The sequence below is a fragment of the Lissotriton helveticus genome, chromosome 1_2, assembly GCF_964261635.1.
Source record: "Lissotriton helveticus chromosome 1_2, aLisHel1.1, whole genome shotgun sequence".
Classification (NCBI taxonomy): domain Eukaryota; kingdom Metazoa; phylum Chordata; class Amphibia; order Caudata; family Salamandridae; genus Lissotriton; species Lissotriton helveticus.
In genome coordinates, this window is record NC_136058.1 from 9354395 (window position 1) to 9378315 (window position 23921).

The 23921-nt window shown below is 41.6% G+C and overlaps 1 protein-coding gene across 1 annotated transcript in view; it reads left to right on the forward strand.

Moving 5' to 3' along the window:
* Positions 1 to 23921, forward strand: part of VAV3 (vav guanine nucleotide exchange factor 3) — a 1314294-nt gene that overhangs the window by 589567 nt on the left and 700806 nt on the right. The window contains exons 3-5 of the mRNA XM_078668453.1: positions 1386 to 1444; positions 11382 to 11450; positions 15903 to 16011. Of these exons, the coding sequence (XP_078524579.1) occupies positions 1386 to 1444; positions 11382 to 11450; positions 15903 to 16011 (237 nt within the window). The remainder of the gene's footprint in view (positions 1 to 1385; positions 1445 to 11381; positions 11451 to 15902; positions 16012 to 23921) is intronic.

Below are 23921 nucleotides of genomic sequence, written 5' to 3' on the forward strand. Positions count from 1 at the left end.
GATTAGGCCCTCAACAAAGAGGTCGGCCGCTTGATCTTCCACTTTTTCTCCGGAACTCCGGTTATACGGACATTATTCCGCCGGGCCCTTCCTTCGAAATCCTCCAGGCGACGGACAACACTATCATTTACAGCCCTCAAGTTATGGACCTCAGTCTGCAGCTCGGTAACGTCCTCCGTAAGACTCGATGTTTTTATGTCCAACGATTTGACCTTTTCATTAGTCTTTGCAAGGTCCGTACGAATCAAATTAACATCGATAGCCACAGTGTCCAATTTATGAGCTAAGGTCTCAATTTGCTTCCCAAGGGAGGACTTGATGCCATCAATAGCGGCCATCACGTCTTGTAGCGTTGGTTCAGGTACCGAAGCCGAGACGTCCTTCGCGTCTCCAAGTGACCTACCCGGTCCACTGGGCGACCCCTTCACCTGGGCGTATCGGTCCATGACATTGGTTTGTGTATATCCACCCCATCTGGTGTTCTTCAACCTCTGCCTGTCCCCCTCCGGTTTGCTCGACACCTCCAAACAAAGTCCAGAAGATAAGAGTCGAAAATGGCCCCCAGGGCAACGCACGAAAATGAGCCAAAAGGCCGGCGAATATTCTAGACCGGTGTCCGACACCTCATGTATTGTTCAGTACACTCAAATACCAACAAGGGTACGAGTTATCAGTTCAATGAGGCGTCCCTCGGTCCAGGCGCCCAGCCAAATTCCAAAAACGAAAGTGAAAGTGAGGTCGGACCGCCCTATCCCGCGATCCCAGGCCGATGTTGTTCAATTACATCCCGGGCACCATGCCAACTCAAGTACCGGGCATCGAAGAGATGAAGGCCACAAACTTCCGAGCACCACAACTTCGGTCTCCGGGGTCCGATCGGGATAGAAATTTCAGTTTTCACCTCACACGTGGCTCATCTATGGCTCATCTATGAGAAGATGTCGACAACGATCAGGATAATTGACAGGATATATTCGGGAGGTTACGAGGGCTCGGGAGCCCTGTGCTCACGCGGCCATCTTGGTTGAGCGCGAAGCTCCTCCTCTATTATGGTACTTTTGATGTCACTAATGGGCTATCATTATAGGAAAAAGCATGAGACAAAGCTTGATTGGTTTGTAAATGGCACCAGATTCCTCAGATGCCATTATAGGAGCACATGACTACTACTATATATATTTTGATATTAGGGCTTTTCTGTAAGCCTAGTATTGTAACAAGAGCCTTCTCCTTGAAGGCAAAACATTACTATATTTTCTGGGTTATTGCTGGCTTACCATCTCAGTGTTAATTGATTTGTAAAGTACTTGACTTCATAAAGTACTGTCTATGCATATCTACAAGTCTAAATTACAGCCTATTCTGTTTTCTCTTGTTTCCATTAGGTTATAGAAACACTATCAAAACTTTCGAGAACACCAGCTGCATTAAGTTCGGGAATAAGGTATGATGCTTTTTATCTATGTCATTTACACACTTAAATCATGATCCCCAATAAAGACTGTTGTTTATCTATCTGCATTTCTTCCCTTCATTAGACCTTGTTACTGAATGCCCTATGTTATTGAGTGATCCTGTTCACATTGTCACAGAACTGCACCATTAAATGTTTGCTTCCTCTTCAGAGACATTATCTGCTCATTCTGGTTCTGGTACCATCTGTACACCAACTACATCCAAATCTTCTTTTCCTTTCTGTCTTTTCACCCCTCCTTCACTCATGTTGATCCCATTAGCTCACTATTAATCATCACGTGAAGGTGATACAGTCCCTCCCGTTCCTGTCGTCACAAGCTGAGTTCCTGCACCATCCGGCCTCATCAGCTCCTCTCACTAAATGACTGGGGCCACCTTAACCCAAGCACCGTGACCTTTGTCTAATCAATTAGAAATCTTGGCATTCTTTTCAGCCATTCCATCAAAATGTTATCTTTCATAACTACTAACTCCTTTGCAGCCTGACACTGAATAATGAGCATATGTAAAATCCGCCAACGCACCCCTTTCAGTTCACTCAAAATACTGTTCACCTCATTAGTTCTCAGCAGACTTGGCAACTGTAACAGTCTACTTGTGGGCCTCTCTCAATATCCAAAGCCCCACTTAAAAAAGTAATGAACGTTGGCACCTGAAACATCTATAATCTTCCTCGGCATATTCCCAAGTTATCGCATCGCCACCAAACTGCCTGGCTCTCTGTACAAGCTAATAATTCATGTATTCAAAGCAAAAAGCTGCCTTTTCTTTCCTACTATATTACAACGTGGCTCCTGGGATGTGCCACCTGCAACTTGCATGTCTCATCCAAGCTTGCCCCCTGTTTCACTTCCAAATCCTGGCCATTCATCTATTCGTCCCCACCTGAATCTGTCACCACCTGACCTTCGTTCATGCCCCTCCCTCCAGAGTTCATGGACACACTGAAATGTTGCCTCTGGCAACAAGATTGTTAGGAGTGACTACTCTCTCTCTTGCCCCATAACACTGTGTATATTATGTATATACTTTCCCTGTATGTCTCACTATCAGGGCACAAGTCCTATAAAAAGAAGTGGGGGGGCTGACAATATGCACATGACCTCATGACGTCACGTAATGAACGCGTCCCGGTGCCTGAAAATTACACCGACACGTTCAGCATATTTCTGTTGGGCCCAGCTTCTTGGCAGGGTGGACGCCGCAGGGGGGACGGCGTCCACCCCGTGAAAAGAGTGCGGGGACGCCGTGTACCCGCGTGTACCCCCGACTCGAGCCCTGCTCAGAATAGAGAGACAGATACTAAAATGTGTAGCTCTCGTCGCCAATGTCATTCACACAGCTGGCACAATGAATTCGCAACACAACTGACCACCTTTTCATTAAACGACTGGGCTGCTTTGTTTCTTTGGTAGAATGTTTCTGTTTAGTGTTTTCGACGCTGAATATACAAACACACAAACCGTGAGGGGTTAAGCTTCATCTACCATTGCTTTCCAGGTCTTCTAACAAACCCTTCATATTGTGACCCCACCCCCTTGCAGGCCGACGCTGTTTTAGACGAACCACGCTCCCTCATATAAGTGTCCGTCTCAAGTTAAATTACAGTGTGAAAGACGAGTTCCTGAATGCATTGGAGGGATGACATCGTCTTTTTTCATTAAAGTTTCCATCAGTCGTGCCCCTGCCAGGGAACGTGTTTGCTTATGAAAATGATGGCAATATGGAACAAGCCCTCAGTGATGTGCCACAGTCTTGAGGGATTTCTGCTTCGAACTTAATTTGTGTTTTTTATATCTTGTGACTGAATATTTCTTTAATAAAATATTCTGTTTGTAATACACAGAACATTTAGCTGCAGGCTAAACAAATGATTTATGGCATTTTAAATTGTGTATAACATATTCACGCTGTGAGGTAGAAACTCAGCATGTTTCTAATCAGAATCAATTAAATACTCATTTTCAAATGTGGCTGCCGCTGTTTTGGACATTTCCCAAAAAAGACAAGAAAAACTTTTAGATGAGTATATTTTTCTGGGTTAACACGGCTAAACAACAGCAGGAGTTTACAAAATCTCCAGAATAAAATAAGGACTGTTGCGCTGCTTTCAAACCAGAACCGCTCCAGTTGTTTCCTCAGTAATTCATTGTTAATGACGGAGCCAAAAGCCTGCCTCGAATAAAAACCAAATTAGCCAACTCTAGAAAGGCACCATATTTTTTGAGGTACCCAGGGGTGTTGCAAGGGTCCTTGCCCTAACAAAAGCAGGGGAAATGGAGCGACATGCTCTGCAGTTGAATGTCAAAAGAGTCATAACTGCGATGGAGAGCGCCCTTCGCACCCGGAGCCCCAGTGCCACTGTACCTGCTGCACTAATGATAAAATAAGCTCCTGGGAATATGCTATATTTTTCATCATCTTTCTTAGGAGTACTGTAATGCTAACCTACATGAGAGTGCTGTCCAAGGAGACAGCCATGACTCGCTTGCTTGACTCTCCCAGCAGAGGAAGAATGAATTTCTTTAGCCCTCTGTGTGGAATCCTAAAGAATGCTAAATTACAAGTGTTCAGGAACCATAATCCTATTCAGGGTAAGTCCCAACACACCCTAAATTAACATGTGCTTAACACCTGGTAGCTTGGCACAGAGCAGTCAAGCTTAATTTAAAAGGCAACGTGTAAAGTATTTGTGCAACACTTCAAACAGTAAAATAGTGAAATACCACATAAAAACATTCCACATCAGGTCAGAAAAATAGCTCTTAATTTAATAAATAAAACAAGACCAAAATGGCAAAATCCAATAAGTAGAACCAGAGATATTGATTTTTAAAAGAATAAGTGGAAATAGCTCCAAAAAGCACAAAGCGCCAACAAGGGACATCTGCTTGCGCTAGACAGGGCCAAAGTCAAAAGTTCAGGCTCACCGCAATGAACCAGTTTGGGCCCGCTGATCAAAAGTACCTTGATTCGGGCTTTGCTGAACCCGAAGATCCTGTCGACGGAGGAGCTGTGGAGCACAAAGAGCAATGCGTTGAGGTTAATCCACGTGTTCGGCAGTGATGAGCAGGGAGGATACGTCAGCTACAATGTGATGCGGAATCTTGGCTTCGATGTTGATGCTGTCATCGAGGGAGATGCGAGGACTTCGCTTGAATAGCGTCACACAGTGGCAGCTCTGAAGGTGGAGTGGAGGGTTCCAGCAACACAGATGTAGCGATGTGTTAGTTTTAGTGCACGCAGATAGGGGTGATGCTCCGGTTCTGATCCGTGCAGTGGTGAAGATGTGTCGTGCTGATGATGCAAAACCGATGATGCGCCGGTTCAGTCTGCGCAGCAGCAATGTGTTGCACAAGCACTTAAGGCACACATCCAATCATCCAGGGCTGGGGTGGCGCCACTTGGCTAAGCATACCTACTGATGGCTAGTTGTAAGTCTTTTATGTGCCTGAGACTTCAGATCAGGAAGCAAGCCCCTGGAGTCACTCTGAGTTCAAGAGAAGTAGGTCTAGTCTATCTTAAGGAGACCAGAAGGGCAGGAGACAGCAGGTCAGCACAGCAAGAAAGCAGTACTTCCAGAGCAGCAGTCCAGCAGAGTGGCAGTCCTTCAGCAGCACTGCAGTCCTTCTTCCTGGCAGAGTCTTCACAGGTCTGGAAGTGTATTAAAGTGGTAGGGTCTGAGGGCCAGTTCTTATACTCAGGGGTGCCTTTAAAGTGGGGGAGACTTTGAAGGGTCATTGAAGTGCACTGAGATCCTCCCTTCATTCCCTGACTCCTTACTCACTACAGGGGGTAATGCAGCCCTTTGTGAGAGAATAGGACACAGCCTATTCAGGTGTAAGTGTGAGGTTGGTCCCAGCTTCTCCCTGCCATTGTGGAAGAGGTGTGGCGCCGTGGCTAGGGCGACTGACTCTGGAATCAGGGGATGACGGTTCGATCCCCGGCACCGGTGGCAGATTAGCCCAGCACCATGTGACTCTGGGCAATAGCTTGCTTAATCTTCCCGATACCCCCCAGCGCCTAGAGACCCTTATGGGTGATTGTGCGCTTTACAAATGTAGATTATTATTATCCTCCCAGGATGGCCCATCAAGTCACACCTAAGCTCCCATTTTGTGTGGTTGTCTAGACAGAATGCACAAAGTCCAGCTGCCACCCTCCCCAGCCTTGCATCGGGACAGGCTGCAGGCACACAGCCATAGTAGCAGAAAAATGCAATTTTGCTAAAAGTAAAAAGAATAGATGATGGACAGAATGCTGTGCACAACAAACTTTCACTCCCAATCACAGATCTGGATTTAATCCATTGTTTTTTGCTCACCACAACACCCCAGTCTGGACCCACCCATATGCAAATCTTTCTTGACCCTGATTCCCATGGGAACAGTCCAGCCTGAACTGCCCAACCAGGTCCTCCCTGGACTGGTAACATGCATCCTGGGACCGGTTTCTGGGTATCACCTCTCATCAGCTTGGCTAGCTTGAATCCAATCGCACAGCGACTTTGGGCAACAAAAGCAAAAAGAATAAATGATGGAAAGAATGATAAACAAATCAAACATTCACCCCCAGTTACATATCTATCCATCATATTCTTGCTCACCACACCACCATAGTTTGGTCCCAACCATATGCAAATTAGTCTTGACCTTGATCCCCATGGGAGGAGTACAGCTAGAACTCCCAGACCAGGTCCTCCCTGGACCGCAAACTTGCATCCTGATACCGGTTTCAAAATGTCACCACACATCAGCCAGGCTACCTTGAATCCAGTGGCACAATGAGCACGGAACCCACGTCTGGGCATACCCTTCCACTTAGGGTGACAAAAGCAAAAATAATAGATAATGGACGGAATACTGAACAAATCAAATATTTACCCCAGTCACTAATCTTGGTTTAATCCATTGTTTTTTTGCTCACACCGTAACCCCAGTTTGGACCCAGATATATGCAAATCAGGCTTTACCCAGATCCCCATGGGAACAGTCCAACCCAAACAGCAAGACCAGGTCCAATCTGGCTCTAAAACATACATCCTGCTCCTGCCCCTAAACGTGTAGACCATTTTGACACACTGAGCCCGGCTGACCTATCTGCTCTGCACCCAGCCCACCCGGCCTCGGTACCAACAACCAGCGGCACTACCATGGCCCTGAGGCTCTGGTGACCCGATCCCTCGTTTGGGGTCCCCCAGACATACCTGTAAGTCCCCTTGTGCAGCCTGTTTTGAGGTGGCCACCTTCTTTGTAGTGCACCAGCTACCAATCACATTGCATCTCACATATGACATTTAACTTCCACTCCTTTGGTGCATTTTCTGTGCCATCTACAATGGTCTTAAGGGGCAGTTAAATAGACCAATATTATAAAAACTGTTTTACCAGTACTATATTGGTGCCAAAGTGCACACACTATGGCACCGAATAGCAGGGCCACAGTACAGAGAGTCATATTACCAGCAAAAGCAGGGTCAAGAAAAATCTGAAAAATCTTGGGAGATCTAGCAGAAATGGTAATTTAGCTGCAACAGTCTGTAAATAGTTCGATCTATAATAAAGACAGAGGAAGCCAAGTTTGCAATTGATGCTTTCAAACAAGCTATGTTTTTTCCAGTCTTAATACTTGGTCTCTTCTTTTTGGGTACCAAAGGCCGATTTACCAGGCACAGACAATCTTCTAAATTATTTAAAATAAGAGTTTAGGTCTCTGAACACTTCCTAACCTTGGTTCTCCCATACAAAAGGTAGGTTGGATATTTGATGAAGAAATGGGAAGAGGGTTTGCACCTGATTAAATACAAACAAGAGAGATCCGTATTAGGTAGCACATCAGAATGATTTTGGAGCTTGCAACAAAATGGTCACTTTTAAAATGTTGTGTGCCAGGTGTAGGAAAGTGCCTCTTTTGACATGGGTAGTCTACATTTGTTGCCTGTTGCCTGATGTGATATTAAACTGTAAGTGCATTGGTTCCCCGCTAACCAGGTCCCTGGTGCCAGATCTCTTTCCAAAACCTTCACCATGATTAGCACAACTTCAGTTACCCTTGTAAGTCCCAAGTAAATGGTACCCCTGGTACTTAGGGCATGGGTACTGAAGAGGGTTCTCTGGTGCTGCCGCACTGGTTGTGCCACCCCAGGGACCACTCACCAAGGCTATGCCTTCTACCTTTGCAGGCTGCATGTCTTGGTGCAGAGAAATCTGAAGAGTCAGCATGGAACACAGCCCTACACACATCGTTCTTTTGCTTACCATGCCACCCCAGTTTGGACCCAGCCATATGCAAATCACTCTTGACCCTGTTCCTCATCGGAACAGTCCAGCCCAAACTGCCGAGCCTGGGCCTCCATGGACTGGAAGCGAGCATCCTCATACTGGTTTCGGCGCCGCAGGGATTGAAGTGTGAGCGAGGAGAGCAACTGTTTGCGCCCCGCTGTCGATCAGCTACAGCCTTTACCAACTGAATCTGTGGATTGGAAAATTGAATCATTGGAAGCTTTGACTCAAGAATAGGAGTAGTGCTCCGCTTGTTTGAAAAAAAAATGAACATCAGGATCGTCCCCACCATAGGAACCATTTGGAAATTACTTGAGCGGAGCGTTTTCTTTTCAAACCCATCAAGGTCTCCTGTCCAGTGCCTCCTACCATGCGTCCAGAGTTTGGCGGATTACAGTCCTCCGGCCCGTTGTCCCTCCCTCCATTCCTTTTTCCCTTTTCGCCCTGAGGAAGGTGTAGCCCCGGATGGGGCAACACACCAAAATGCGCATTGGCGTTTTTTCGTGAGGGGAAAGCTGGATGATATCTACCCCTACCCCCATAACCATGATGATTTGTACTATCCTGTCTCAGGACCATCTTGTGGTGTTTCTCTATTTTCTTTACTTTTGAATGTGTTGAATTATGTGATCGAGGTATGGATATGTGTGATGAGTCTTGGGAACATGTGAAGGAATGAATGTGTAGTATGAATGAGGAGTGTGGGAATTTGATATATTGGAATATTTTGTTACTGGTGTCTGATGCACTGGTCTGTATCATACCAAGCATCTAACCTTTTTGAAATATGTGTTAAAAATCAATAAAATTATCATCTTTTTGTATAAACTGGTGTGACTGACTTTCTCTGCACTTAATTTGCTCCGGTGACAGTGTGCTTATTTCAGGACCCCATTTTGGGGCCTAGTTTCATATGTTGGGGCTGGTAGTTTTCTTGCTTTAGGTGCTAGATGTCACTGATAGACAGGGCTGTACAGAGAACCCAAAGCAGCCCTAGCAAATTTTGTCAGACCAGCCCCCATATAGTGCATACCTAGTTCAGTAATCTAGCCTGACCACTACTAAGGGGGGATTTAGTGGCTTTCTCTCAAGAACATTTGGGGCAAATGGTGAACTCAACAACACTTTTGTCATTATATATTCCATTGTATTAGCTTTTAAAGCATAATAAACGATGACCTTAATATGCACCAGGATACAACGATCTTTATTGGTGCTCTTCAATGATTCCTTCACTATCACCCTCAACAGTGCCTCTCATCTCTACATGACCCCTTTCTCACATGTATTTCATTTGTTTTATAGAATCTCTCATAACATTGTTGGGTGTCGGAGCACTATACTTTACACACATATACAGAGACAATGACATCATACGTGTGTAAATCAGTGTATAGAAAATGTTACATAAGGCAAAGGGGTCTACAAGGTGTAGGATTTTAATGTCATCCTTCCTGGTAGGCATTATTTTAAGAGTGCTTTGTCTGGATGTGCACAAAATCATGATTCAGAACATTGCACAGTGGTTAGAGTTGACTTCAATAATAAGAATTTATTTCTACCTAAACAAACCATTTTTTATGTTAATGAAAGCCTGAGGAAAAAACATAACTTTCCGACCTGTACCATGCAGTTTGCATGAAGCTCTTTGATGGTGGTTCATAGCTCACTGTGCTGGATTACGAACTGCACAGTAACAAAAGAGTCTCTGTGACAAAAACTTTAACTCACTGAGCTATGCACATAAAATACTATTCTTTGATATGCATGGTACACATTCTTTTCAGCAGGCATATCAATACTCTGAGCTACATTAGATGAGTCAAAACTGCCACTAGGCACAACTTCCATCTCCCTCCAGAAGGAAAATGAATCACCAGAGTTATCTTGACACTTTTATTGTTGCCCGAAAACTGCTGAATATACAAGAACTTTGCAGTGCTTTTACAACTGCTGCACTTCTGCAAACCTGGCCCCCACTAACAAACCAGCACCCCACTCTTCCACCCTCCCCGGGAAAATGCCAAATGCCCGGTACGGCCAGTTTGCCATGCTGATAGACACTCAGCCCTGGGCACTTCAGGGCTTAAAACTGAAGTTTTCAGGTCCAAGGCTCTCACTCACACTCCTGCTCATCATGAAAGGGAGGTCTTCCTAGTGCCCACAGGAGCAGTGACATCTTTAGCCCGGTGCGGTTCAGCTCAGGCAGCCAGGTACCTGCACATTTAGCGCATGTATAGCACCTTCTGCCTGACCTGAACATAAAGAGTGTTCATCAGGCTGACCTTTTTCTCAGCCTGGCAGAGACTCTATATGTCTGGGAAAAAGGGGGGGGCATAGTCCCTTCGCCTTTAAGGATGGGCAGCTCCTTCTGCGAACATACAACTTCTCCTCTTTGTGGCATTACTAAACTAATCTAATAATCTCATGGGTAAAATATGCCATTGCTCCTATATCCAGTCCCTTCGGAAACGTTGTATTGTTTCTGCCCATTTGCCTTTTGTTGTTGACCCGTTAGAAAATAGATCAGTTCTTTCCTGAGTCTTTGTTTACAAGTTTCTCATTAGCTCTATCTTTGCCCTTGAGTTTGGATCTGTTGCTGGGATCTGGAATGAGGGCTTCAAGCTAAGCTGGACGATATCCATTGAGCGAAAAGGTGAGGATTCCACAAGTAAAGTCAGTTTATCATCAGTGCTAAATCACAGCACTTGTATGGTTCTTTAAAAAGTATGTTGCGCTTTATAACGTGGATGATACATTTAAAGAAATGTGCGTTACCTTGTTACACCTGCACTTTATATTTGGTATTTTAGAAGATGCCGAGTAAGACAAGAGGTACTAGAGAACGGGGAGACACTGTTGTCCAGAAGAGTTTTTCTTCTTTCCTGTTTCTCCCTATGCCATCCAGTATTATTAGCGCTTCTTGCACTGTCATATGTGCACTATATACAGCGTTTTCATGGACAGGTCATTGTGAGATAAAATGCCTACTGCAGATCTTACCAGGCGAGGAGGGTAGAGTAAATGTTGTTCCGATGTCTCCTCCCACTTTTACAAATATTTTAACAAAAAAATTATTTTGTCACTATTACACTTTATATTTGGTATTACTTAGGAGGCAGTGTAAGACAATAGGAACCCATGTGAAACAAGAGGGCACGGGGTGTCACTGCTTCCTAGAAATAGTTCACCCTTTGCTTGTTTCTCATTTATGCTACCCATGCACTGCTATCATTCCCCGTGCTGCCGCAATTTGCACTTTACAATAGGTTCTCTAGGTAGAGGCACTGCAACACAGGTAGGGATGGAAATAAGTTAGATAATGTTGGCTGATTCTGCCTTCCTGAAGAAGAGCATTGTTTTTGAACTTTTTATCATTTGGGATGTGTAATCTATGGTTTTAATTAACTGAAATAAATATGATTTGATTTGAAAGAAATGTGGACTTTGTAACTTACAATTTTGTTCAGTATAAAAAATCTTGCAGATGTGGGCACCGATGTGGCATGAGATCTCTTTAAACTGCACAGCTAGTGGTAGCAGAGTTTCAGCATGACATGAGGTGTCCTTTAAAAAAGATTTAAAAAATAAATTGAAAACACGTTTGTATATCTTTCTCTACAGACCATTCGCCACAGAAGAACGCATTGAGGATGACGAAGACATCTATAAAGCGCTTCCTGATTTAATTGAGTAGGTATCATTTACAAAGCGGTGATAACGTTGGAACCAGAGTTTGAAATAAAGCTAAAGCATTGTTATTGTTGGTTAATGCTTATTGGACTGATATGCTAATTCATCAGGAGGCACTTCAAGCCAGTATGACTACCTTTCATTAATATTTTTCATGCGGAAAATGGAGTCTGACACTATGCCGTCTGATGTAGAAATATATTAAGGCTTTCGTCATTCTCTAAAGAATTGGTCGTAAATCATGTACTGGCAAAACCTATGAGAATTCTCTCATTTCTTGATTAGTTACCTAAGATTTGATGCATGTGAAATAAATAAAGCAAGCCAATCTGATAATTGCAAGTGGTCTCAGAAGTAACTATATACAGTGTGTTAAAAGCTGAATTAATATGTGCTCTGGTGTCTCTCCTGGGCTAGTCTAAGCCGTGACAGACAAACCAGATGCCTTCTCCCCTAGAAGCTCGTTTATTTCTGCAAATGTCTTGGATTTGTGCACCTTGCTTTATTGTGTGGATAGTTGTTTAAGGTACGAGGTTTAGTTGTGTGTGCAATTTATTTCTAAGGTTCTTCTGGATGACCATTTCGCCACAGCCTTCCCATTAGGCAACTCTTTTATTACTCTCTTAAGTTCTTCCAAATCTACACACCCTTCTGTGGCTTCTGATTAGAAGTAGTAAAGCAAACCTCTCAGACTGGGAAAGCAATCTTCAGTGATATATTGCAGCATTCAATATTGACAAGAGGCAACTACCTGCAGCTGGTTTCTAACCCAAACCTTATTCAGATGAAGGATCTTCATGATCTGTGCTCACCTGACTCTCGTCAGTGCTTTAAAAGATAGCATCTTGCTTATAAAAATTGCTCTACTTGTGTGCAGTAGCTGTGTCCTCACAGTCTTCCAAATGAATGCCTCGTTATTTATATCTTTGGTAGCTAATAGCTTTTAGCTTTTAGTAAATCATTATAACTAACTCACTGGGACAAGCTGTTGGATTTGCCTAGTATGATTGATGTCCACATCTAAGTGGTGTACCAATAACTAATTTATCTCAATCATACTCTTATGACTCGCCTATTGAAACTGCTGATGTTGTGTCCTCTAACAAAAAAACTTTGTGTTTGGAGAACAACTATGAAAGGTGTGAAGTATTTATTGCACCTGTATTGCACATTAATTTCTATGTCTAGACATACATCACCTGAAGTTCACTGATGATTCCATGATAAAAACCGTGACACTTAAAGCCATCCTCTGCAGTCTTGATTGAGAAAGTAAGTGTGATCTAAGCACATCATTGAATGAATATCTTCCTATGGGTTGAGAAAAATGTGGAAACTAAAATGTGATTGTTCATAGAGTACGGTCTTGATGTAGTTCAATAAAATATGCATGCTTACAATTACACATATGTATACCACTGGGTGTTGTAAAGCTATGGCTATGCCATTAACTGAATGACAGTTTGCCAAGTAGTCTTCTCCCTTGCACTCACTCCTCTTTAAAATGATATAATACTGTTTTTAAAGTGACATTAAAATCACCATAGACTACAACTTTGACTTTACACACTGAAAACTCTATAATGAGTTTTTGGCACACTATTGGAGCTATTTAAGTCATTGAGAAAGAGTAGTGTGCAAGGGAGATTCATTGGGTGTATTCAGACACCATGCACATCTCTACTAGGGAGGCTCTGAATGAACATGAAATATGACCAGCCCACTCTTCTCATTCACACTTGATGGGTTATATACTGATCTTATGTGCAACTTGGGCAATGTATGCAGAAGACCCAAAATGGGAATCCCCCTTGGCAGTAAAATAAGCTAAGTAACTTGTGGTTATGGTGCAGAATAAATAACCATGAGTCTCTATTAAAACATTGGATCAGTCTCTTTGAAAAGTTGAGTAGGCTACTGACTATATTGTGATAGGTTGATTCAATTTCATAAAGGTGACGTTTCTTCCAGAGACTTAGCCTGTTTCACTATGTCCCTCCCTATGTAAACACACTATTGTTTGGGCTTCTAGAGTGAAGTATTCGCATTTTTTTATATGTGATTTCAAACGGCTGTCTGTAGATGTAAGACTTATGCAGTTGCCATTATTAAGAGCAGGTGGCCATTCCACCAGCTTTGAGTTCTATTACTGGACTAACTGTGGCGAATGCCTAATTCAATTAATGGTTAGTATCATATTTAGGTTTAGACTTCTAATTTGCATCCCAGCTCTTAGTTAAAGTTATTTTGCCGGAATTTAAGTTATGAAAGTGCTTTCGGCCCTCAGTACAAAACATGGCTGGCACACACAAATAAATAAATCACACTTTCGAGTTAAATAGATACCTAAAAATACTGTATGCTAAAAACATGATATACCGATAAAATACATAAGAGAATAAAACCAAGTTAAAATGCTGTGGGGGCTTAAACTGGTGAGCTTGCCTTCCCACTAAACCTTCCGGTGAGGCAACCTGATGGTTTTCACGAATATCGCAGCTTAGTCTTAAATATTGGTCAGTTGCTTTTTTTTACATCACCCATAAGGTCACTTAGCAGAAAGAGTATTTCATCTGCTTTGTTATCAAGCTGCTCTCTACATAAGATCTTAATTATCGTTTTTGAACTGGCCTTATATAGTTTGAAGAGCAGCATACAATGCTCCAGATCCTCTCTTTTGCCACGGAGGCATTTCTCTGGCACTGCTGAGTTTATTCTGTTCTTAGTTGTGTTCAATGATAAGCATCCCCTTAGCTAAGGCAAACAGTCTTCTTTCCCTCTAGTTCACCAGCAGAGTGAGATATTGTTGAGCATTCAAGGATGGATCAAACAAGCCGGCACGACAACTCAGTTGTAGGATTTTTAAAGCATCAATTTTTTGCTGCCACTTTAAGTACAATAATTGCTTGTTGCAGTGGGATTTAGCTCTCGAGGTCAGCCTTTTCAGCCCATACTTAATCGGAGTCATCTGACATTTGCTCTCAATAGAAAAGTAGCTGATATCCAATTCTTGTACCACTGTAGGGAAGCTTCCTAGCAGTTTAAGTATTGATTTCCAGAATCTCCTCTCGCAATGACCTACCCGCACTCTAGTCTTGAGTCGAGTCCCCATAACTCTGCGCCATACTTGCTTTGGCTTCCAACTTTTGGTTGCAACACTCTGACAATAAAATTGGGAAACATATGGCTGTGCTTGTAAGCCATTCTTTAGATTGCATTTGCCACAGCTTCTGATTTGCCTATGGCAGTTTGTATGTGAATTTTCCGTTTCAATGTTTTGCCTAGGTACTTAAAAGATAGAACTTCCTCCAGTTCATTATGATTTATAAAAAAGGGAACTTGACTCTGAAAGTCATTATATTGGTTTTACCGGTGTTGATTACCAGATTATTTGTTGTGCAATAGGTTGCCATAGCTGAGAGCTGTGCTTGTAGTCCTTTAGCTTTTTTTTTGCTATTAAAATTGAATCATTGGCGTAGAGGAATTTGGGGATCTTAAAGCCATTGACTGACGGGACATCATCAGACACTTTCCTCATTTCTTGATATTTTGCCTGAGTACTATGACCCCAAATACCTGAAAAACATTAAGATGAATAATCATTTATCTATGATAAATGTTTTGTTTTTCTAGCTCCAGAATGATAGAAATCACATTAATTTGGGTTAATCTAGTATTGCTGAGAATGCGTAGATCTAGGATGTACCACTAGAAGTGGAGAAGGTCTTTCTAGATGGGTTTAGGCAACTAATGAGTAGTGGCACACTTAAATCTTTTTTTCCGGATCGCTCATGAATATTGTCTTCTAAAGCAATGTTGTTTTAATACCTTCTTCCAGCTGACGGATTTTGTTGGTAAAGTATAAAGTGCAGAGCACTTCTTTCCCCAATGCCATTACCTAATCTTGTCTTTCTCGGAATATTACTCTGAAAGCATTTAATACAGGATATAAATGGGATTTTTTTAATATCATGAGTCCTTTTTGTGTCTCAGATTTTCACTATTCTATACTCAAGAAATCCAATTGTCTGGGTTGCAGTATGCAAAAATAGGTATGGCTTCTAGCAATGGCATTATTTGGTGGTTCTTGCACCGAAAAACGAGTTTTCTTGTGGACTTGTTAAAAGATCCAATGGGATCCTCTACCTAAGAAGCATAATGCTGACTGTGTGGACCCATAGAAATAATAAATTGCTTAGTAGAGTTTCCATTACTTTGTAAGAAATGTAACATGTAATTTAGCATACTATTTTTAATATTTTTTGGCTAATTACTTCACAGTTCTTTATACATTTAATAGTATATACTTATTTTGAAAGTGTGCATAGGGCATGTCTTTTACTTTCATATTTCTATATTGTGGACATTTTATTTCACACCCGTTAGACATTTCCATTGATAGGTTTAACTGAATAAAGTGCTTGAGTTGAAACATTTTAATCTTTCTTTCAGTGAAACTGGTGTGGACGATGATGAAGAACTATACGATTGTGTCTATGGGGATGATGAAGGTGGCGAAGTGTATGAAGATTTAATGAAAGCTGAAGCAGTAGCTCCAACTGTACGCATTTTCATTTTCATTCCTATTATTATTAATTCTTTCTTTATGGCATATTACATATCTGAGTCAAATGGAATAAAACGTTCATAAAGTGTAATTGATAAATTGAGTTCTTTCCTTAATGGACTGTTAAGCATTAAAGATTGACACTTTTTACATGAATGCTACATCTGGTGGAGCTGCCTAGACAGCTATAGAGGAGATCAGCCCTGGTTTATCCCCTAGGTCATCACCTACCCAGCCGGACATTGGGCACTGTTCTCCCCGTCTCCATGCTGTGTCCATGCTGTGTGATTTTTATACCCCCTTACCCTTCTAAGCTCCATTTATTTAGTTTCTACTCTCTTGAAATGTTTTTCTAGTAACTGATGTAACGTGTAACTGATGTAATTTTGTTATTTCTGTGGAACCTTATGTAAAGCGCTCTGATACCTCCGGGTCTAGCCAGCTCTATATAAAACTCTCAAAATAAAATAAATTAATAAAGTTATTGGATTGTACTTTAACCCATCGATAACTATTGTCATTCTTCGATTTTTAGAGGTGTTTATGGACAGAGCTTAACTGCAGCCATCTTTGATGCTGCTCTGTCTGTTTTGTATGACTATCATTGTACACAGACAGCTCTGTCATGCATGGCGGATGTTAGCCTTAGAAATGCATAAAATACACCATTTTATATATAACATAATATTTCAACAGACAATTGGGCATCCTGCCATGCCATTCCTAAAAATATAACACCACACCAAAGTTAATATAACACATCGAATACACAGCTCATCTCCCCAAACCACTTGATATTGCAATGCTGCAAACTACTCTTCACCAAGTATTTCATACCACACAATACCAGAGCAGGTTGCACCACACCAGCGAAATTATAATTTCAGCAACATTTGCAAACATAGCTTCCTCAATGTAGAAACAAAAGTGCGGATAACACGATGGGCAAGACCACCGCAAAATAAACAACCATTATGAAATCAGGGGACAACAAAATGTTAGCACTATCACTTAATCGTCTATTGTCACCTGAAACAATAGATGACAATATGATACTCCATCATGTCTTGCCATGACAACTAGTCAATGCGGATATATGACGTTAAAACGCATGTTTTTACAACGCATACCGTTACAACGGGACTTTTACAACGCCAATACTATTACCACGCATGTATTTACAACGCATTTTTTTACAACGCAGGTACCTTTACAACGCATACCATTACAACGTAAGTATTGGTAAGTATATATATTTTTTTTAATTGTATATTATTTAAAATTAATATAATGTAATGTAATTGTATTTAATTTAATTTAATTTAATTTAATTTCATTTAATTAATTTAATTTAAATTTAATTTTATTTTATTTTTACCCTGTACCCCTTTATCCAAAAACCCAAAACTGACCCTGAACCCTAAAAATACCCCTTTACCCAAAAACCCAAAACTGACCCTGAACCCTAAAAATACCCCTTTACCCAAAAACCCAAAACTGACCCTAAACCCTAAAAATACCCCTTTACCCAAAAACCCAAAACTGACCCTAAACCCTAAAAATACCCTTTTACCCAAAAACTGAAAACTGACCCTAAACCCTAAAAATACCCCTTTACCCAAAAACTGAAAACTGACCCTGAACCCTAAAAATACCCCTTTACCCAAAAACTGAAAACTGACCCTGAACCCTAAAAATACCCCTTTACCCAAAAACTGAAAACTGACCCTGAACCCTAAAAATACCCTTTTACCAAAAAACTGAAAACTGACCCTGAACCCTAAAAATACCCCTTTACCCAAAAACTGAAAACTGACCCTGAACCCTAAAAATACCCCTTTACCCAAAAACTGAAAACTGACCCTGAACCCTAAAAATACCCCTTTACCCAAAACTGACCCTGAACCCTAAAAATACCCCATTACCCAAAAACCCATAACTGACCCTGAACCCTAAAAATACCCCTTTACCCAAAAACCTAAAACTGACCCTGAACCCTAAAAATACCCCTTTACCCAAAAACCCAAAACTGACCCTAAACCCTAAAAATACCCCTTTACCCAAAAACCCAAAACTGACCCTAAACCCTAAAAATACCCCTTTAAAAAAAACCTAACATATAACATTTTAAATATAATTATATACTTACCAATACTTACGTTGTAATGGTATGCGTTGTAAAAGTACCTGCGTTGTAAAAACATGCGTTGTAAATAAATGCGTGGTAATGGTATTTGCGTTGTAAAAGTTCCGTTGTAATGGTAGTGCGTTGTAAAAAATGCGTTGTAATGTGTGTTTACCGTCAATGCAGTTCAGCATAGGGGGAGAAGTGTTTAGGGAAAATAAGTCTGTGTGACATTCAAAGTAAGATTGCACCAGCAATTCGGTCTAATGATAAGCTTGCAATATAGCATTATAGCTAGCCGTAGCGGGCTATACTGGCTATTAAAGGCCCGCTGCATCGTTAAAGGCCCTCGCCGAAGGCAAGGGACTTTAACAAGGCAGCAGGACTTTAAAAGCCAGTATAGCCCTGCTACGAAGGGCTATAAGGCTAATAGGACATTCTGCCACTAGAGGGCAGAATGTTCTAACAAATAAAACAAAGCCTTCAGAGAGCGCGAGGGGATTGAATTCCCCTCAGGCTCCCTGAAGCCTTTGTTCACAGCCAGAGCTGTGAACAAAGAAACATTGGAATGTTGGAGCTCCGGACTTATACCAGCCATTATATGCCCGGAGCAATCCATTATTTTCAATGGAGCTTCCAATGTTCCAATGTTCTAATATAGCCTTATAGCCCGCCGTAGTGGGCTATACCGGCTATTAAAGGCCCGTTGCAGCATTAAAGGCCCGAGCCAGTGGGACTTTAAAAGCCGTTATAGCCCTGCTATGAAGGGCTAAAAGGCTATTAGAACATTCTGCCACTAGAGGGCAAAATGTTTTAACAAATAAAACAAAGCCTTCAGGGAGAACGAGGGGATTGAAATCCCCTCAGGCTCCCTGAAGCCTTTGTACACAGCCAGAGCTGTGAACAAAGAAACATTGGAATGTTCGAGGTCCGGGTTTATACAAGCCATTATAAGCCCGGAGCTATCCATTGTTTTCAATGGCGCTTCCAACGTTCCAATGTTCTAATAGTACTTACAGTGAGTAAAGCATGAGGCAGCTACAAGTATTAAAAGAAGTCCTACTTACTGAATGAAAATGTCTACCTCTGGTCATCAAAGGACATAAGGGATACAGACAGTCATCTACCAAATTCTTTTCTAAAGTGGAAATATTCGAAGAAATGTTAACTGGGTACCTTTCGATAAGGCAATTTTAGATATAGAGTCTCAAACATTAGCATGAATAGACTGTAATCCAGGTTTGTTTACAACCTGAATGACCATTAACCTAATTTGTCAGTGTTTCAAAAAGTGCACTGTCTGTCTCATTTTGCCTCCTGCAAGGCACCTGTAACTGAGCTGTCAAGTGGAACTTTGGAATGATTATAAGCAAAGCCTAGAGGGCAGATGTTATGTCTCACCAAAAATAAGGCTTCTTGCCAATTAAAAACGATGTGGCTCTATTAATTCAAAGGACTTTAAGGTAGGAGTGGACGCTTATCTCCACTCTGCTGGCAGACTTTGCATACTTTTGCCCACTCAACGTTCTGTGTAGAGCGCGGACTTCCGAAGAACTCAGCTCAGCAGCCTGGAGTGGAGTTTTTCCTCTCCCGTGGCTCGGCAATGTTAAGTTGACAAGCGAGAAAAATCATATGTTAGATCACCTCCTGGATAGATTTCACAACACAGCATGGGCATTTGCGGCAGGTCACTACTGCTCGCATTGCGGAAACTGCAGCTCCAGTAGAACATCTACTTGAGCAGCAGAAAGAAGCAGCACCCTCTTGTGCTGTGCATGGTGCCTTTGACACTGATTTTACAGCATGGGACAAACTCCTGCCGCTAAAAATCAGCATATGCAGTGCACCTTACTGCACTCCACTGCTTGCGGAACTCCGCGGAGCGAGGCAGAGTTTTTTGTCAGTTTGCGGAGTTCAGCGTAGCAGAACTCTCCCCAGGCCTACTCAAAGATGGAATGTAAAGACTCTCATTGCTGTGTTAGTCAGTGTTGCACACAGAGTTTGCAAGGGTGAACTTAAATCCGATATTTGGCTAAATGCCAATTGCAAGAAATACTGTCATCAACAAAAATTCTCTTTTTCCTTCCAGTCAGTGCCCTTTTCTTTCCCTCCTCTGTTTTCATCTATCCTCCACTTGTTTATAACACTCATTTATAGATCCCCCACTTGTAAACTTCTGCATTGCACTTTGTCATTAGTCAATCTTCATATCCTCTTCGGAGAATCTACAGAGTCCCTAGGTACAGTCATGATTGTAGCTCTGGTGCACCGTTATAATCGCTTGGTTATTTTGAGGCAGACCCATAATGGAAGATTTAGGATGGGCTCGAGTGAACAGAACCAGTGGCGATAAGTTTACAGAAGAACAGAAAATACGTTTCAACACCAATAAAAAACACTTATTATACCTCCCACCAGCAAAACCCTAGAAGAAAACTAACTTGCCAATCAGAAGTATATTTTCCAATGTGTGTACTCTCTTAGACCATCTAATCAACTACCAATATTGTTTATGAACCTAAATGCCTATACATTATGAAATGTTCAATAACAGTTATACTGGTCGCAACAACACATAGCAGTTGTATAAATTCAAATTTTCAAATGTGGTTCTGCTACTAGAAGAGCAAGCATTACACACTAGGGTATATTTACATTGCACAAAGTGTTTTAAATTTCTCTTAACAAACCAACTACTTAAGTCAAGTGTGAAATGATGGAGATGAACCTTTAAGTCCATGTGTCCATAGGATAGGGTGGGATTGTATGCTTGGGTCTTGACTCCCCGTGTAAAAAGCACTCATGACCAACTTAGTCTTAGAGTTCTGTCATGATTATTTGTTTCATGCACTACTTGCACAACAAGGCACACTTCCACCTGAATCCTGGGTACTTTGAAAATGCAAGCCCACAACTGGTAGGTTCAGATTTGAGTCAGATGGACTGCAGGAGATGGGGGTTTGCTTGGATTGTGGAGTTATGCTGGAACAAGACCACCCTCAGCAATGGGAACAAGTAGCGAGGGGTAGTGGCCATACATGGTTCCAAAAATCAAAGATGTCCACCACTGCTTCCACTGAAAGGGGCAATTCCTGTGAGGCCCATTATTCTCTCTTCCATTGTCTTGGAACACACTGCTGCTTTCTCTTTAAGGGAATTAAAACCCCTGCACCTCATTGTACAAAACATCCTCATGCCACAGACAACCCCCTTTATGACTTAGCACTTCAAAGGCAAACATGGAGAGGCAGTATATTGAAGACCAGATAAACCTTGTCACTTTCTAGCGTCTGGCGGTAACAAATATCTTTAGTGAAATAATCACATTTTATATTTATTACACAAGTAAATATTTCTAAATCTTGTATTTTATAAGAGGTTATTGAATGCTGTCTACAATTCAGTCAGCTCTCAGCCTACATAGAAACATTGCTGTGAGAATACCTTGGCTTTTCTGAACGATTACGATGAAAGACGTTCATATGATGGCCATGCTCTTTGGGAAACATCTAGCACCCTTCAAACTTTTAGACATTACCCAGAAATGCTATGGCATACTCGTTAGGCAGGTGAAAAATGATTTGTCCACGTTATCAGCCGGAAAGCTCTGATGTCTTCAAATCTGGTAGGGCTCTCTCCATGTGTGTGGCCTCACCACACACAATCAATTTTAAGTGAAAGGAAGAAGAGGCAGAACTCTTTCACTTGATTTCAGCTAATCTCCTTTACAGTGACATTGGGTGCAGGTTAAACTTAAAACATTAAAGATTAGAATTCCAGCTGTTCCTTTCCTGCAGCCCAATGAGCAGTTCTGCAGTCCTTTATCTTGAAGACTTTTCTTATTCATAACATAAGCATAAACAGAAGGTGCCTGTGCTAGAGTCACTGTTGGACTAAACCTAACTGACTTAGTTGGAGCAGCTATCCATATGATTACTGGGATACTCTAGCTGCTATTTTGCTCTAGATTGCCCTACCAAATGCAGGAGACCCAGGTGCCTGAAGGTCAGTATGAATTGGTAGCCATGGGACTCAAGAATGGAGTTCATTAATATTTTTCTGTGTGCTGCCAAACTCTAAAAAAACATGTCAGTAGTAGAAGGGTAGAAATGCCTTTATTGATCTAATGAATGTTCATCCTTAATGGCATGCTCCAAAATCATCTTTCAACCAAAGCTTATGGAGCTCTTGCATACTTTCCCTTAACACGCTGTCTCCAAGGACATTGTGTCTTGCTCAGAACTGAGCCTGCTGATCACCCTTCCAGGCAGAGAGGTGCTACTTGCATTCAGCAAGCAGATATTCCTCTGAAGGAAGCTACTCACAGCATTAGTAGTTGAAGGACACCTAATGTCTGTAGTTTGATTTTGGTTTTAACACAAAGTTTGTACCAGACTTCAAATAGCCTTCATTGGATTATGCCTTAGCAACCATCCTGCTGGAAGCCTTTTTGCTTCAAAATAGAGATAAGGCCAAGGGTAGTTTTGCACATTAAGCCTATATCACCACCCCTGTCTACCTGTGGCAGATTTTCTCTTGTCTTGGACCCACTGAAGTGTCTCACAGACACACTTTGTCATTTTTTTGTCATTTTCAGTTTTGCTCATAGATATGCATTTCTTTCCAAAGAAGCATATTTTAACAGATGCCCTTATTGACGTTAGTTGAAACAGTTAAACTTGTTTTATCCACTCTCATTTTATCAGCAGCAGACACTTTTTTGCCTCTCATTCACATATGTGACATTGTTACTCCACTTTCTGCATACAAGAGAACCACAACTGCAATGGGCATAGATTATTGTTCACAAAGTTGAATGTTGCAAGGCGAACTGCTGTTTGAATCAAATAAGCTGGCAAAACGGCTCAGGAGCTGAATACCTGTCGGGCATGTGCAACGTCAACTAAGTCTTTTATACTGAGGTCTGAAAATTGAATACCATTATGTTGGGTAATATTAGCACCTGCTACTTACAGTATTTATGGCAAAATACAAGGTGGGAGTACTGTTTAAAAGCACGGGATTGTTATTATTATTAATAGTCATAATATTAATATCATTATTTCTGTAACCCCTTTGAGGTGAAGTATTTTTACCACCAACACCTCACTAGGCCACATAAGAATTCTTCCATTAGTCTGGACAGATTGCAGTGCAGTGCAGACCTATTTGATATATATATATATTCCAATTAGCCCAGTCTCAAAGCTCGACTAATCACTTCCTCCTCTCAGGCCTGGCACAAAATTCAACCAGATCTTCTCTGAATGCTAAATGACTCCCTACCTGTGCTTTTTGACAACCTAGACACCGCTGTCTCTCAATATAGTTTTTGGTTAGATACTGCTGCCAGCTCCCTGGCACCGGTTAAAATGGTTAAATACAGATGAAACAAAAATTAGGCCCCTTGGTTTACTGCTTCACAAACAAAGCTGCAGAAGACAGGAGAAGAGCTGGAGAAAGACTATAATAAGGAAGAAAAGGTTAAATATAAGAACTGTTTAGCAAGTACAAGATTTTAATTGTAACGGAAAAAGCTTCCTACTTAACTAAAAGATAGAAGAAGCTAAAAACTCTGCTGAAGAATTGTTCCAAACGGTCATCAAGTTAACAACAGACACAAAAAAATCCCTCACTGACTCTAGTCAATCGTTTTGCAACAGCTTGTCCAACTTTTACCTACAAAAAGTTGAAGTGGTGTTCAATAGGAAAACTCTTAGTGCGTTTGCTATGACCTTTCTGGAGGAAGTCACAAGACTACTCCGATCCACGACTTCCG